Here is a 15,967-nt window from a genome sequence, read left to right as displayed (position 1 = left end):
CCATTGGAAATTTAATTTGTTACGGTAAATTATAATAAGGTTATTCAATTATTAGTAATTCTACATTTTTGGCATTTATTTTTAAAAAGCTATAAATTGGTCATTAAACTATTAGTAAATTTATAAGTTTACGTCATGGTCGCTCAATCTTTGTATCATTACTCCCTAACTCGATAATCTAAATAGTATTAACAACTCAAATCCCAAACCCTAGCAAAGTCGTAGTCAATCTCATGCCTCACTTTTAAGTTTTAACCCAACAATCTCAAAAATCATACATTCTTAATCCCCTCACCATTTCTCGTTTGATCAAAACCACAACCTGAGTGAATCCACAAGCTAGCTATTCACACACCCTTATCTCGAACTAGCAACCAAATATCACCGCAACCACAATCAAAGCTAACAAAAATAACAAATAAAAAAGGAAGAAAAAAATATCTTGTTTCGGAGAGCCCTAAACAAGATCTAAGATTCGGTCAAGAGTAAGTTGAAGAGTTTCAAGTGGTGGCAGCACAATCTAGAATGTCAAGAACAGGAACATATTGGCGTCAGATGATCATCCAACGACAGTGGGCAAAGATCGGGGAGCTTCTTTTGCTAGGGATTTGGGTTTAAATTAGTAGACTTTTATGCTATTTCAAGAAAAACTAGACTATAAAGTTGAAAGAGAGGAAGTTAAAAAGTGAAGAGATTATTGAAATACAATTATAAAGAGATATCTAAAATCCTAAAAATTTCAAATAACTTAAATTTATTAATTAACTTGCAACTTATTTTAAATTAAATGACCAAAACATAACATAAATTCATTAAGATAACTTGACTGTAACTTATGGTATGAGAAAACTTTTGATAATCTGTTAAAATCCATTTCTTTTGACCTGGTTTTTCAAGAGTGTTCTTTTATCCAAGGGCTGATTAGCCTGCCTGAATTTGACAAGTACTTTTACACATCGGATTGGTGTAGTCTGAGTTGAATTTGAATAATAAAAAATATGTTTAAATTTAAATTTAATTATAAAAGCATAAGAAATATAAATTAAAACTATTTCTTAATATTTTATTATTTTTTAAATCGTAAAACAAATTTTTTAAGTGAGTCAGGCCAATCTAAAAACAAGTTTGGGCTTGAAACTTTTTTTGGAACTTGGCATCAATCGATCCAGCCCATGAACACCTTTAGGCTAGATTGGATTATATTAGGTAATTTTTTGACTTGATTTACATGAATATTGAGTATTTTGCTATTAGTTCTCTACGGATGGGGTTGAATTTATATAATACCTAATAGTTTATTTGGCTTAGATGCGATAATTGATCAACTATATGTTTAAACCAATTAAGTAAATCAAATAAACTAATTTATTTCAGTTAAATCAATTCAATTGTCTCTATTTATTTGGTTTAACAACTTCTTGCTCACCCTCGAGCATAGAACAATTAAAAGAAACAACACAAAGCAATTGTTTTCGCTATTCATTAATCGTTACTTATATTTATAAGGCGTTAGATAATGAAATTATTATTTAAATGGAACATACAAATACCAAAATGATTTCTTAGTGGTTAAATTGGAAATAAAATAATCGACCAGTACATGTAAAAAAACCAATGATAGAATCAACTATGAATTTCATAATGGAACTAAGCATACCTTAGGGTGATCAAAGATGATTCCACCATTACCAGTACTTGGTACAAGCTGCATATCAAGCTTAGGACAATGAGGATTCAAATCATAATCCCATCCCAGTATACCTGTTCGATACGAAACCCTCAATTTCATCCCTACAACAAAGCTCATTTCCCCTTTAATTTCATCTTTCCTTATCCTTTCCAACACCCAATCATCAACATATGGTTGTTCTTCCCCACATTGAGCCCTGTTGAACTGCATTTCCACTAGCCTTTGCTTCTTTGGCCCAAGGTGCATTGCTTCCACAACAGCACACGAAATTGGGTTACTGTAATTGTAATACAACGAGCTCTCGAAACTGTGTATGGACATCTCTAACATGCTGTTCCGGTTTGCGAACAACACCGTTACGTTCCATCTTGTCTCGGTTAAGAAACAGGATACGTTAAGGCCTGACATGGTGATTGAATGGATTTTGAGTATCAATGGTTGCTGTTGTGGTTTTGGTGCATATCTTGATGCCATGGTGATTCCAACTATTAAAATGATCATGCCAGTGGCTGTGCCAAGTATTGTAAGTGCCAATTGTAAGTTGCTTGAATATGACTTTGGTTCCCCATTCGCCATAACCCTTTCCTGCACACTTTCAACCACACTAATGCTAACTTAATATATATATTTGGAAAACTAATTAAACCCCATTTCAGGAAACTTTGAAAATGGAATCAAAGTCTAAATTTGATCGCATCTTTCAATTGAAGAAGAAGAAGAAACATAGAGGGATAGTAATTACCTTGGAAAACTTCAACAGTTGAGTTGGCCCCTTGTTTGTATGATGATGGTTTGGCAATGTTGTTGAATTTTTAAGTAAGAAGCGGGAATGGTTTTTACTAACAGATAGCTTTAACGGTGATGCAGTGATTTAGAAAATACAGTGGAGAAATATGAAATGGGGGCATTCACGGTTTCACTGCTTATTTTGATTCAAATCCAGCAGTTTTTCTTTAAGAAACGTCGCCAGTTTTTGGAAGAGACTTCTACAACTATCAATGGGAATTGGGTAAATTCCACTAATAGTCACCCAATTATTAGTAAAGTTATAAAATGATCACACAATTATTCAACTTTTTTCATTTTGGTCACCAACCGTTAAATTACTAATGGGAAGATAACTTGGTAGCTTTTAAAATAGTTATAATAGCAACTTTAACCCTCAATATTTATGAATTGTGTCAATTATATCTTAATTCCAAAAAATTTAACACCCAACATTTACAAATTGTGTAATTTGGCCTTTTGCGCTTTTATTTTCTTTATGATATTGAGAGTTAATTTTAAAGAATGAGAAAAAATTAAAATTATTACTTTGAATTTTTGATGTTTCCATTTCGATATATTCTTTATCAAATTTAGTTGATAAATTTGTTTATTTAGGTTTTTAGGTGAAAGGATCACAAAAAAAAGAAGTAAAACTGCAAAAATAATCAAATTATACAATATATAAATATTGAGGGTTAAAATTACTGTTATGCTAATTTTAAAAGTTCTCACTACTCCCGACTCTCTTTCTCTCCTTTCCCAACTTAGTGGTACTTTCCTATTATTTCCCCATAGCGTGCTAGTAGTAAGGATGCTCGTTTCTTAAAATATCCCATATACGTAGGCAGAAACAAGGGAGGGGCAGATTTGTCCCGATGGGAACAATAGTAACAATAATGTTTATAATGCTATGGCATCAGATATAGTAAGCAAAATCATATGAAAAGAAAAAAGGGGTACGAAGTAACCATAACGGATGCCTTGGATGGACATCAAGTGGTTGATATTATCCCCTTAAGAGATTTTTTGCTCTTCTTGGCATCTATTTTTTTGTACAAATCTTTTTGGTTCTTAAAAAGATAATGCTTCGATTCATAATACTATTTTGAATTTATAATTTTTTTTTGAAAAATATTTAATATATGTACCAACCAATATATAAAAGTTTTTATTGATTTAATTTGGACTTAGCCCTTGGACTTATTATTGTATCCATTTGGGCTTTTAGTCCTTTATGTTGCAATTGATTTTTTTAGGAAAGAGTTATTATCATTAAACAAAAATAACAAGGATAAAAAAAAAAAGGATTATTGACCCCACCTCACATTGAACCAAAGCACTTTTGGTTTCTTTTATCAATTTATTTAAAATATTTTTATATATATTTGAACATTTTAGGTTAAATTTACATACCCATGACAGTACTATTTCCCTGCAAAAGGAAGCCATTAAATGCTCTCACTGCTTTGTCTTTTCATCAACAATAGGAAACCCCAACCCCAACCCCAACCCAAAAACATAAAAAGCAAAAATGCTTTCAACATGCAAAGCCAATATCAATTTGTCTTTTCTCAAGTAAAAGAGCTTTAAATATTCCTACCAGTGCTACATCAAAACATATTACAAAAAAAGATGCCCAAAATACCTAAGTCAACTCAATTCTCCCACAGGACCACTTATTTATCTCTACAAAACCTAAATCATACCCTACATTTTCCTTCAAAGATCTGGCTGAAAACCCAAAAGTTTATTTCACCTTCTATCTTCATCCTCTCTTATTCAATCATGGCAAATCACCAAGTCCGGTCCCTGTGAAACCCCATCTCTGGTGGAAGATTATAATAGCAATCCTCTTGTTTCACAACACCAACTCTTTTCATGGATTTCATCATCTCTTGGGGTTGTCTATTTCTCATACCTGTCAAAGATTAAATATAAAGTCCCTGCTAAATATAAAGTCCTTCCAATATATATTTTTCAATATAAAGTCCTTGTTAGAGATGATATAGAAAATTTGCAGGTACACTATAAGCATAATGATTATTCCAAAGTCCTAAGTTACATGAATAGTAAGTTCACTGACTAAACTATACAATATGAAACTTTATACAAAACATTTCCATGAATACACAACAATGACATTTGTATTTGTACTCATCATTATCATAATCATCATCTTTTACCTTTGTTTTTAATAGCCTGAAAATTTTGTCAGACCTGGAAAAACCGTATCAAGAGACAGACACACCACCATTTGTTTTTAACAATACTTCCTTTTACCTTTCATGTAAAAACCAAAAAAGGAACTTACTTTGTTTCTTTGTGGAATCAAAAGGGGTGTTCACAATACGAGGATGAAACACACCAGTGCCACCAGATTCTCTCACCAAACCACCACCTAACCCCAATTTATAATTATTAAAACCATTAGCTTCAAATGGCAAACCCCGGTTTTGAAAAAGCCGGTTTTGTTGTTGCCTTTGCAGAGACCTAACCCTGGCTTCAACGTAGCTCTCAACCTACAGAACATAAATAGTGACAAGTGACAACCCATTGTTTAGCTTTAATACATCCCATCATTACTGTACAAATGACCAAAAAAAAGGCACTGAAAAGTGAAAGGACGGTTCATAACTTGATAAAAGCATTAGAACCTTTAAATGTACCTGAGCTTGAGTTGGTTTCAAGAACTGGAACTCATAAACCGGTTTAGTCCCAGCAAGAAATGGACCGTTTCTGAACCCGTACGAGTTTTGACCCAAGCCAGCCCCATGAACTGAACCGTAGCGAACCGGTTCTTTAAGCCTCTGCAAAGTGGGGGAGCAAGAAGAAGAACAAATGAGAAACAAACAAAGGGAATGTTACAAAAGCATAAAGCCATGCAAGGGTTAAGAAATGAACCTGAAAGTTGGTGACTTTGGGTAGTTTCTGGTGATGCTTAGGAAGCGAAAGGGCGGCGAAACGAGGAGCTAATTCATCCATGCAAGTGAAAGGGAGGTGATGGTGGTGAAGGCGGGGGTTGAATTTGGAAGGGGGTTCGTGGACGAAGATATCGGAAGGTAGCCAAAGTTCACCGTCATCCAAATTTGGAGGAGAGTTAGAGAAATTATTCGCCATTGTTATGGGAAGTGAAGAAGCAGGGTTTTCGAGGAGGAAACGAGGCTTAAGGGAGATGAATGGGCGCTTTGCTCTCAAAATGACGTTACCCCTCTCACATTCACTTCTTAAACAAGAATATACACATTGAATTACCCTATGTTTGGATCACTACTAATAAAGGAAAGGAGAGTAGAGTGAAAAAGGTGAAATTACATTCTAAGTCCTTATATTATTAAATTGTTTAATCAAATCCTTTTTACTATTAAAAAAGAAGGGTAAATTGTATTCCAGTCACCAAAATTATTAGTAAGTTTATACTTTCAATTAGGTTGTTGGGATGTTAAAATTATTGTTGTATGACCTCATTTGCATCGCTTGCATCAATCGAAAGTTTTCTTTCCACTTCTCTTTTATAGTTTAGTTTTTCTTTATAAAACAGTTTTGAATGTTACGAATCTGCAAATCAATATCCAAACAAAAAAATTTTTCTCTAGTCTCTGACACTGACCATTAGATATCAGATAGACTTGAACTTATGATATGTTATTCTACTCATCGATAGATATTAATCCATTGTACCAAGCATTGAATTGTCACTTTGAGCTTGCTAGTTTGACTTAAAAAAATTTAACAACCTGTTGATTTAAATAAAAACTTTCGAATAATTTAGTAACTTAAATAAAAATTTTAAATAGTTTAATGTCTATCTTATAATTTTTAAAATTGAGTAACAAAAACATAAACTTATTAATAGTCCAATAATGAAGTCAATGCTGGTAATAGACCGATAACTCATCTAAACTCAAAATGATAGGAAAATGTCATTGCTCTTTTTCAAACAAAAACACAAAAAATTTATGGAAAACCTCAATTGAAAAATAAGTGGGATACATTAAAAAAGGAATAGAGGTTATGGAATGAGTTGCTTAAGGAATCTACAGGAATTGGATGGTGTCCAACTAAAAAGACAGTCGATGCTACCGAAGAATGATAGGCTGCAAAAATACAGGTTAGAGTTAACTTTAACATTATTTTAATGCATAAAGTTTATTGAAATTAATAATTTACAATTATAAAAATCTTAGTATAACATTTAACATTTAACACGTTATGTAAGGAAATCCTGATTTTAAAGGATTTAAGAAGAAAGGAATTGAACCACGATTGAATGAGTTAATGTGGCAAATGCTTGCTGGCATTGTAGCCACTAGAGAGAACGCATGGGCACCTTCGTCTGGTGTTCTTTCAAGTGGGGTTCCTATGGGAGATGATGTACCTAATGAGGGTTTTGGTGATTCAGATGAACATAGTAATGAGAATGAATGTATTCCTCCTGATGAGGTACCATCAAACCCTTCTCATGAAATTCCTAATCAAGAAAGCAAACACTTGGGTACATACAGTAAAGGAAAAAATCAAGTTCAAGTAGAAAATCATCAAGAAATACATTAACTACTCAGATTGAGAAATTGTGTGAGAGTATGGCTAGTCTAAGGAAGTCAGTGAATGAAATTATTTTTCCTCACTCTCAATATACTATTTCAAATGCAGTGGATGCTTTGCGTGCTTTGGGAGATGAAATTCCAAAAAAAAGATGAATTGTACTATTTTGCCACCAAAATGTTCCAAATACCGGTGAAACGAGAAGTGTTTTTGAACTTAGATCCAAATGATAGGGTTTGGTGGCTTCGACGCGAGTATGCTGAACAAAATCCAATTGCATCATTTTCATCCTTGGTAGCAACATCCTCATTTCCCTTCCAACCATACCATCAACCACCTCCACCATAAGCTCCTTAGAATTATTATTGTAATATAACTATACTGCTTTTTTATATGTAAAACTAATGTATGATACTTTTTATGTTTGGTATTTTTATGTTATGCTTTTAATCAAGTTTCTGTGTTGTATAGAATGTCACGAAATATTAATTTATTTTCATTTGATTACTTTTTTAGGTTATAGATGAATTCAACAATATGTATAATAGTTTTGATATAAATTATGATACCTCTGAATTAAGTGAAGAAGCTCAACGAAGAATAGCCACAATTGTTACCCAAGTTGATCACAACAATTATCATGAAGAGGAATAATATGTGTTAAGCAGTGTATTGGTACACCATGAAACTTATTTCACTATGCAACCGCGTATGGATTCAAATTATACAGGTCAAATGTGGGTGGACAAAGTATTAAATGGGCACGATGATCGTTGCATGATTAGTTTTAGGATGCCAAAAAATATATTTCACAGATTGTTGCATGATTTGCAAACAAATTATGGCTTAAAGAATGAGAAAGTATCAGCGATGGAGAAGTTAGCATTATCATTATACATTCTTGGAAATAGAGAATCAAATTCAAATGCAACAGAGTGATTTCAACGATCTGAGGAAACTGTTAGTCGAATTTTTACTGATATGTTGCATATATTTGCTCGAATGGGAATAGACACGATTAAACCCATTGAAGGTCAATTCGAGGAAGTACCGAACCATATTCGACATGATACAAGATATTGGCCTCACTTTAAGGTAAAATTTACACAATCTTTATATTTTTAAAACATAAATTATTTCTAACTTTTATCTCATTACTTGTATTTATTTTAAAGGATTGTATTGGTGCCATAGATGGAACACACATAAAAGCATGCATTTCGCCTTCTTGTCAAATATCTTATATCGGACGGAAAGGTGAACCAATTCAAAATATTATGACAGTTTGTGACTTCAACATGTGCTTTATTTTTGCATTTCCTGGTTGGGAAGGAACAGCACATGATAGTAGAATTTTTTTGCAAGCACTTAGAAAGCAATAGTTGAAGTTTCCACACCCTCCACCAGGTTGAACTTTAATTTTTTAATTACTTTTTACATAAAAAAACTAAAATTTTTAATTTATTTTTAAACTTGATATTATATTTTACTTTTTTGTAGGAAAATATTATCTTGTGGATTCAGGATATCCACAAATGGCAGGTTTTCTAGGTCCATATAGGGGGAACGATATCATTTACCTGATTTTCGTCGAGGTAATCATCAAGTATCTGGAAAAAAAAATCTTTAATCATGCCCATTCTTCATTACGCTCTGTGATTGAACGAACATTTGAAGTGTGAAAAAAAAATGGCCAATATTAATAGATATTCCCAGTCATTCATTCGACAAGCAAGTTTTAATAGTTATTGCAACAATGGTTTTGCATAATTACATTCGAAGACATGCTTGGTCAAATGATGAGGATTTTCGAGAATTTGAGAATATATTCGACATGCCAGCGTCTTCAAGCCAATTTGACAGAGGTGAATCGAGTTCTTCTAACAGAAAAAGTGACCTTGAAATCACGATGTTAAGGGAAACCATTGCAACTAGTTTAATGAATCCATATTTGTAAAAACATTTTGTATCATAACCTAATTTTTAGTAATAATGAAACTTGTTATGTCTTATGTTACTATATATTTTTTATTAAAATCATCCGTTTAGATACTTCAAAATTTGATCCAAGTATAATGTTACTATTTGTGAAAATAATATTTATCATTGTTATAAAAATATTTAACTATAAAAATTAAAAATAATTATCATTTTATCTAATAAATAATTTAAATTAATTATATAATTCATTAAAATATTGGAAGATACATTTTAATATTTTATTAAATGAATTTATAAATTCACATATTTTAATAATTTAAAAAAAGTAAAATAATTTAAATAACTTCTATTATATATCAATTCTAATATGATGTCCTTAATAGTCATTTTTTATTCTCACCTCACCGCTACAGCTGCGTTTGAATCGAAACACACACTCCACCATTGTTTCTAATCTCACCGCTACATTATGCAATCTCACCGCTACAGTAACTAATCTCACCGCCACCGCTATTTTTAACCTCAACGGAGATAAACACACCGCCCATCCAAACTAGCCCTTAACTTGCTTTCTTTGTACCTCTTTATATTATAAGGTGAAAGTACTTGTTAAGTCACTTTATTATAAGAACTTAATTAAAATAATCTATTTATTATTAAAAGATGTATTTAGTCATTGTACTATTAAAAAAAGTTAAAAATATAAATTACGGAGGTCAAGGTAAATTTTTTATGCTGAAGATGTCTAAAAATATAATTACAAAATTTTATCAAATGATCAAATCTCCTTTTTGCCTTTTTAGATTCTCCTTTAAATAGATTTATATTTAATATAATGAAATTTAGAGTTCATTCGAATGAATGTTTATATTCAGTGCAGATATTTAATTTTCTTTTTGTCTTACACTACAGTATTACTACAATATCTAATTTCATCGTCACTGTTGTTTTTACACTAACTAGAGATAAATACATCGTCCATCCAAAAGGACTCTTAATGGACCTGTTAAGAAATTTTGACTAATTGTTGAAAGAGTTACTTACGTTGACTAAATATTAATTCAAATTATAATGATGATTTAGAGTTGGTGAATTTAAATGGGCTTAAAACTTTTGGTTTATATATTTTATTAAGTTATTTATTAGCTAAAATAGTAAAACTGTATTTTTATATAATTTTAAATTATTTATATTTTTCACTCGTAAATTAGAAAATAATATACACTTAAATATTAAAAAAACACTCAAACTTATGTAGTAATGAAGTCAATTGAATTTATTAAAATATATTTTGATTTAAAAATTATATAGTTCAATAGGAAAACCTAATTATTTTTATAAAAAAACTTTTTTAGAGTTTAGGGTTAGTAATAAATATTTAAAATTTATACTAATAACTGTACATATAAGAAAATTTGAGGATAATGTAATTAATTTTTTTTCTACCAAAAAAATACATATTTTATTGATGTAATTTCTTAAATTGATTCAAGCTTTATTAATAAAATTTGCCATTGGGCTAAAATCAATTATACAGAGGTCACGTGACCAGTTGGCAGTCGGCACACGCTTATATCAGCTAAAGCCAAGTCAGAGCCGTATTGTTTGCCTCGACCTTCTCTCCCTCAATCTTCTGCCCTTGAGCCGTTTTGGCGCTGTCCTATCATTTTCCCACTTCCTTTTCAACGGACGTGTTCCTCACTCCCCAGCCCTTTTAACGAATCATTCATCCATAAAGACACTTGGTTCGCTTATAGAGCGAGTATTGGATTTGGTAATCCGTAAAAACCGTAAAGGCTGAAATATCCACCGGAGGATGCTGATCATGACCTGCACAATTATACCCGCCTGGATATTTATTTTAAATCATTTTAAATATATAATAAATTTATTAGGCTAAAATATGTTGTTACCCATTGTACTTTGATAAAATTTAAATTTTAGTCCATATATTTTAAAAATTAAAAATTAAGTCATATATTTTTTTATTTAAAGATCTCAGCTCAATCATTAAAAATTTAAATTTTTGTTAATTTTTTATTTAACATGTTGGTTAGGTTGGTTCTATGTGACGTGACATATGATTGATAGAAAATAAAAACATGGTACGTTGATAAATTTTAACAAAACTACTACTAACTATAGTAATGATTGAATTAGAATTCTTAAATTGAAAAAGTAAGGATTTAGTTTTTATCTCAAATTTTGTCAAAGTATAAGGATTAACAACATATTTTAACCTTCTCGTTATGTATATGCGTTTTTCTAAATTTATCAAAATGTAAAGGTATAAACACTCTCGAAATAATATTTGTTCATTTCTAAATGAAATGGTCTTTCGATAATTTCACACTAAATCGAAATTTAATTGATATAGTCATTAAATCCGTCAAAACCTTCTATATAAAGTATAGATTATAGTTATTAAAATGGTTAATTTATTTTTGTTAAGGGCGTTACAATCCAAGGACCAAATCTAATAGCTACTTATGACAAGAAAAATTTAAGGATCAATTTGGGAATCAAATTATTGTTGAAGGGCCATTTTACTGTTTAAACCTATTTATAATTATAGTTTTATCATAAAAAAAAAGTACGGGCTTTAAGGGTGGGGAAAGTACAAAACTGTAAATTAAGAAAGGTGACGAGGGTAGTTTTGAAAATGAAAAAAGTGGATAATGCGTATAGGGGAAGCTGATGGGGTTGGATATGGAGTGCTCAAAGTAAACGAGAGTTTGGATTGCGGTTTATCGGGACTGAGTCAGTGACTCGTCAAAACGACAAGATGGCAGGGTGTCAACTGGTGGGCAATTCGGTGTTTTACGGGACCGAGAGACGAAATTGCCATTGTCAATTGGTTAAATTTTCGGGGGTGCCACTGTTTTATCCTCTGCTCAATGTTCCACTCACAAATATCTCGGCTTCCTTATCCAATGAAGGTCCGCCTGATGGGTATAGGAAAAATGTTGGAATTTGTCTCGTAAATCCTTCTAAAAAGGTCCTTAATTTATTCTCTAATTTTCCCATTAATTCATTTCAGTTTGATGTTTTTGATTTATGATACTGTTATTTTTCTTGGATTTTTTTTTTTAGATATTTACAGCGTCGAGGATATATATTCCAAACACCTGGCAAATGCCTCAGGTATGTTGTTTCTTTTTTCAGAGATTTCTTGGTTTAAGCTTGTTGGATAGGGTTCTATTAATTGGATCCTAAATTGGATTATGCTGGGAAAACTTGAATTTAGTCAATGCATTGTTGAATTTGTTTTTAATTTAGTGAAACAGAATTTGTTGAAATCCTCTTGTAATTGGCTCTGCTAAACTTTAAGCAAGTAGTCTGCATCTGTCCGTTGACTAAATCCGAAATCCTCAGAATTTTAGAGCTGAAAAACAGGTAGCCTTTTCGGTTTCGGTTCATTTCGAGTACTTACAAGTAATGCTTGTATGAAAGAGTTTGGGATTCAATAATTTCATTACTCTTTGGAGCTAAGTGCAAATGCTTCCTGTTTCTGTGACTGTACCTATATGTCGCCTTAAACCGACTTTAAGTTCGCGGTTCAAGCATCCAAGGATTAAGCCTGGTTTTAGGGTTTAAATAATAAGATTGGTGCAAATGAAATAAGGTAACATTGTAGTTCATCGTAAGGCTTTCCGTAGGGATGTGATGCATGTGAACATTAGTGCTGTACTCTTCGCCCTGGGCAGTTTGGGTTCAAAAGTCTGAAACATTTTAAACTTCTTGTCTTCTAAATCTTTGAATATGGTAGACTCTATGACGTGCATATAGCAACTGTCTCGAGTTTTTGTTATGCAGGGTGGTGCTAATAAAGGTGAAGATCTAAGAAAAGCAGCCATGAGAGAACTGAGGGAAGAAACTGGTGTTACATCCGCTGAATTTCTTGCAGAGGTGTGTTTCGAGATAATTTGTATTAAAAACATCTGTTTTATGACATCGCAAACGATAAAACGATTATCGTGTTGAAAGTTATTGAACTGATTTTTTGACATTTAATGTACAGGCACCTTATTGGTTGACTTATGATTTTCCTATTAAAGTGAAAGATAAGCTTAACCGTAGATGGGGGACAAATTATAAAGGTCAAGCACAGAAATGGTAAGGACTGTAGTTTAGGTCATCAAATAAATCTGGTATATTGAAGATCGTAACTTGAATTGTGTAATTCGCTTTGATTGCACATATTGAATTCCTATGTTACTCGGACTTGCATATGGATATGTGTTTAACACAGATATGTTCGTATATTTTTTTAAAGTTTTATCCTGTATTTGAAGGATCTTTTGTAGCTCTCAGTCATATTTGTGTGTATTTTTTAAAGTTTCTCAACGGGTTCTGTTTTTACTGTGAATATATGAGACTGGGGGTTTCTTAATCATTCTATTTGAAAACCAATCTTTCTCTGAATTCGTGTAGTAAGCTTTCAATTTTTCGAATCCAAATAAATATATGCTTCTTATTTGACTTCCTCTGTTTCTCCTGATACAGGTTTCTTTTTAAGTTCACTGGAAATGAAGAAGAAATCAATCTTTTAGGCGATGGTTCGGAAAAGCCAGAGTTCAAAGAGTGGTCATGGAGATTACCAGAACAAGTTGTAGAGCTTGTATCTCTCGTTTCCCAATCCTTAATATAAAGTTTTACTGATCGAAATACCAACATTTTTGAAGATCTGATACTTCTTTTAGCTAATGCTTCAAAACTAATTTTTGAGTAGGCTGTGGATTTCAAGAAGCCGGTTTATGAACAAGTTCTCAAAGTATTCAGCCCTTACTTCTCGTCAGATGCAGACAAAGAGCAGTGTTTGACCAAGAATGAACGTAATGGAGGAAAAATACATAAGCAGACTACTAAAAGGAGTTCAACTAAGAATAAACCAAATGGTGGAAAAAAAATACATAAGCAAACTAAAAGGTGTTCAACTTCTCTGCAGGGTCAGGTATCGTAATTTTGCATTGTTTTGGGGTTGGGGGGCGGGTTGAGAATGTCAAAATAATATCGAAAACCTGTTGCCATTAAGCTGATGCGACCGGACCAAAGTTTCTTGCATGATGAAACTAGATTTATTTGTTCGCTGGCAATCGTAAATCTGTCTCTGCAAATTGGACATCATAGCTATTCTTTTGCAAACAAACACTTGTGAAAGACTATCCATGTGTTGAAATATGCTTCATATTAAGAGTTAAGGATTTAGGCCTAAGGGTTAATGTTATTATCCTATTTGTCATCATTATCATGCACATTTAGGATTGGTTGCTTTGTAAATGATGATTATAGTTGCATTGGAAAATAATAAACTGAACAGTAATGGAGAAAAGTTGACTCACTGAATCGACTGATAGACAAGGTATTTTCTATCCAATGAGTTGTAATGTTAGAACTGCAAGCCTTTTTAGTGAACTTTTAATTCTGAAGTTATATTCCATTTTTTTAGAGCAAAAAGGATACCGTTCCAAGAAGCTCAGTGGCACTCCTATTATATATCATACTTGGAACAAATATGTAATGAGTACAATTTTTTATTATTAAATATTTATGAGGCCTTTGTTTGTATTTATAATTTGGTTTTGACTTTGCAAAATGTTCATGGTGCAAGTGCATCGTCAGTACTGTTTCGGTAATCTTGGTCTTAAATTAGTATTAAGTAGTTTAAGTTTTGTTCCGATTAAAATTTCATTGTGTAATGGTGCTGACTCAATAACTGTTTAGCATTTTAATGGTCAAAGATATACTAGTTTAAGAGCTTAATTGAGTTTTTTTTTTACTATGGACACTATTTACCTGTTCAGCCTTAAAATTATTTATTTATTTATTTGATATATGTAATGTTTTTACATAATTGAGTATTTAGTGCTTTAGAGATGTTCGTGGACTAAACCGGGTTGAGTTTATAAGTGGTATCAACAAGGGCGAAGCCAAAACAAATTTTTAGGGGATTGAATGAAATTTTAATTATTTATGGTCTATATCTTTATAATTTTTAAAGGATTAAATCGAATTTTATAATTTTAAAATTGAATTTTTATAATTTTAGGGGGTCAAAGTATAATTTTACCTTTATTAATTTAAAAATTTTAAAAAAAATTAAAGACTTAAATAGCAATTTTACATTTTAGGGTCGAGGCCCTTGTCATTTTAAATTTCAAATTTAGGTATAATATCATATATAGTTGTTTGAATTCAATTTAATTTGAAATATGAGTTTAAAATTTGTCTAAACTTGATTATATTTGGAAATAATTAACTCAAACCGTCATCCATGTCTTAATTTTTAAAATATAATTGGTTTATTTAGTATTTATTAATTATAAATATATCTTTTATATATTTTCTATTAAACTTTTAATGTAAACAATTTAATATATTTTTAATATTTATATTATAATAATATAATATAAATTTGAAATTGGATTAAATTGAGTCTTTGGACTTTCAATATTGAAAATTGAAATTCTATTTTGGCTCATAATTTAAAGGCACTTAAATTTTTTTGTCTAAGTAAAATTTTATTTAAATTATTTCAAAATTCGAATAACCATTGAATAGTTTGATCTTTGAACAAGATTGGGATTAAAATTAAATATAAATTAGGGTAAATTGTATATAATGTTACTAAATTATTAATAAATTAATGTTTTGATCATTTAACTTTAAAAAGTTATAAATAGTTATTGAATTATTTAAAATTTTTATTTAAGTCATTCGGTTGTTAAAATCGTTGTTATATAACCTTTTTTTGTTTGTACTGCACCAATCGAAAATGCTCTTTTTCTTTCTCTTTTACTGTTTATTTTTTTCATGAAACAATTTTAATCGTCACAAATTTACAAACTAAAATTTAAATAACATTATTTTTAATTTTCGATACTGATCGTCAGATCAAGATCCAAAATATATTCTTCCACCTATCGTTGTATATTAACCCACCAATTGATCTCCGAGCCATTGCAGCCCTTTAGTCAATTTTTTTTTTTAAAAAAACTTTACTATGAAAAATTTTAAATAGAAATT

The 15,967-nt window shown here is 31.1% G+C and overlaps 2 protein-coding genes across 2 annotated transcripts; one reads left to right on the top strand and one right to left on the bottom strand.

Annotated features, from left to right (window-relative positions):
• Window positions 1-4,003: 4,003 nt before the first annotated feature.
• On the bottom strand, window positions 4,004-5,713 carry LOC105786296 (uncharacterized). Its single transcript, XM_012612674.2, has 4 exons — window positions 5,360-5,713; window positions 5,125-5,265; window positions 4,770-4,977; window positions 4,004-4,376 (listed from the first exon to the last, which is right to left on the bottom strand). Exons 1-4 carry the CDS (start codon window positions 5,573-5,575, stop codon window positions 4,252-4,254), a joined length of 690 nt encoding a protein of 229 aa, XP_012468128.1. The 5' UTR covers window positions 5,576-5,713; the 3' UTR covers window positions 4,004-4,251.
• Window positions 5,714-11,576: 5,863 nt separating this feature from the next.
• LOC105786295 (nudix hydrolase 27, chloroplastic) lies at window positions 11,577-14,516 on the top strand. Its single transcript, XM_012612673.2, has 6 exons — window positions 11,577-11,939; window positions 12,035-12,085; window positions 12,758-12,850; window positions 12,963-13,057; window positions 13,448-13,562; window positions 13,674-14,516. Exons 1-6 carry the CDS (start codon window positions 11,727-11,729, stop codon window positions 13,902-13,904), a joined length of 798 nt encoding a protein of 265 aa, XP_012468127.1. The 5' UTR covers window positions 11,577-11,726; the 3' UTR covers window positions 13,905-14,516.
• The last annotated feature ends 1,451 nt before the right edge of the window (window positions 14,517-15,967 follow it).

Source organism: Gossypium raimondii, chromosome 1, assembly GCF_025698545.1.
Source record: "Gossypium raimondii isolate GPD5lz chromosome 1, ASM2569854v1, whole genome shotgun sequence".
In the NCBI taxonomy this organism is placed as follows: Eukaryota; Viridiplantae; Streptophyta; class Magnoliopsida; order Malvales; family Malvaceae; genus Gossypium; species Gossypium raimondii.
This window is presented reverse-complemented; position numbering and strand designations above follow the sequence as displayed.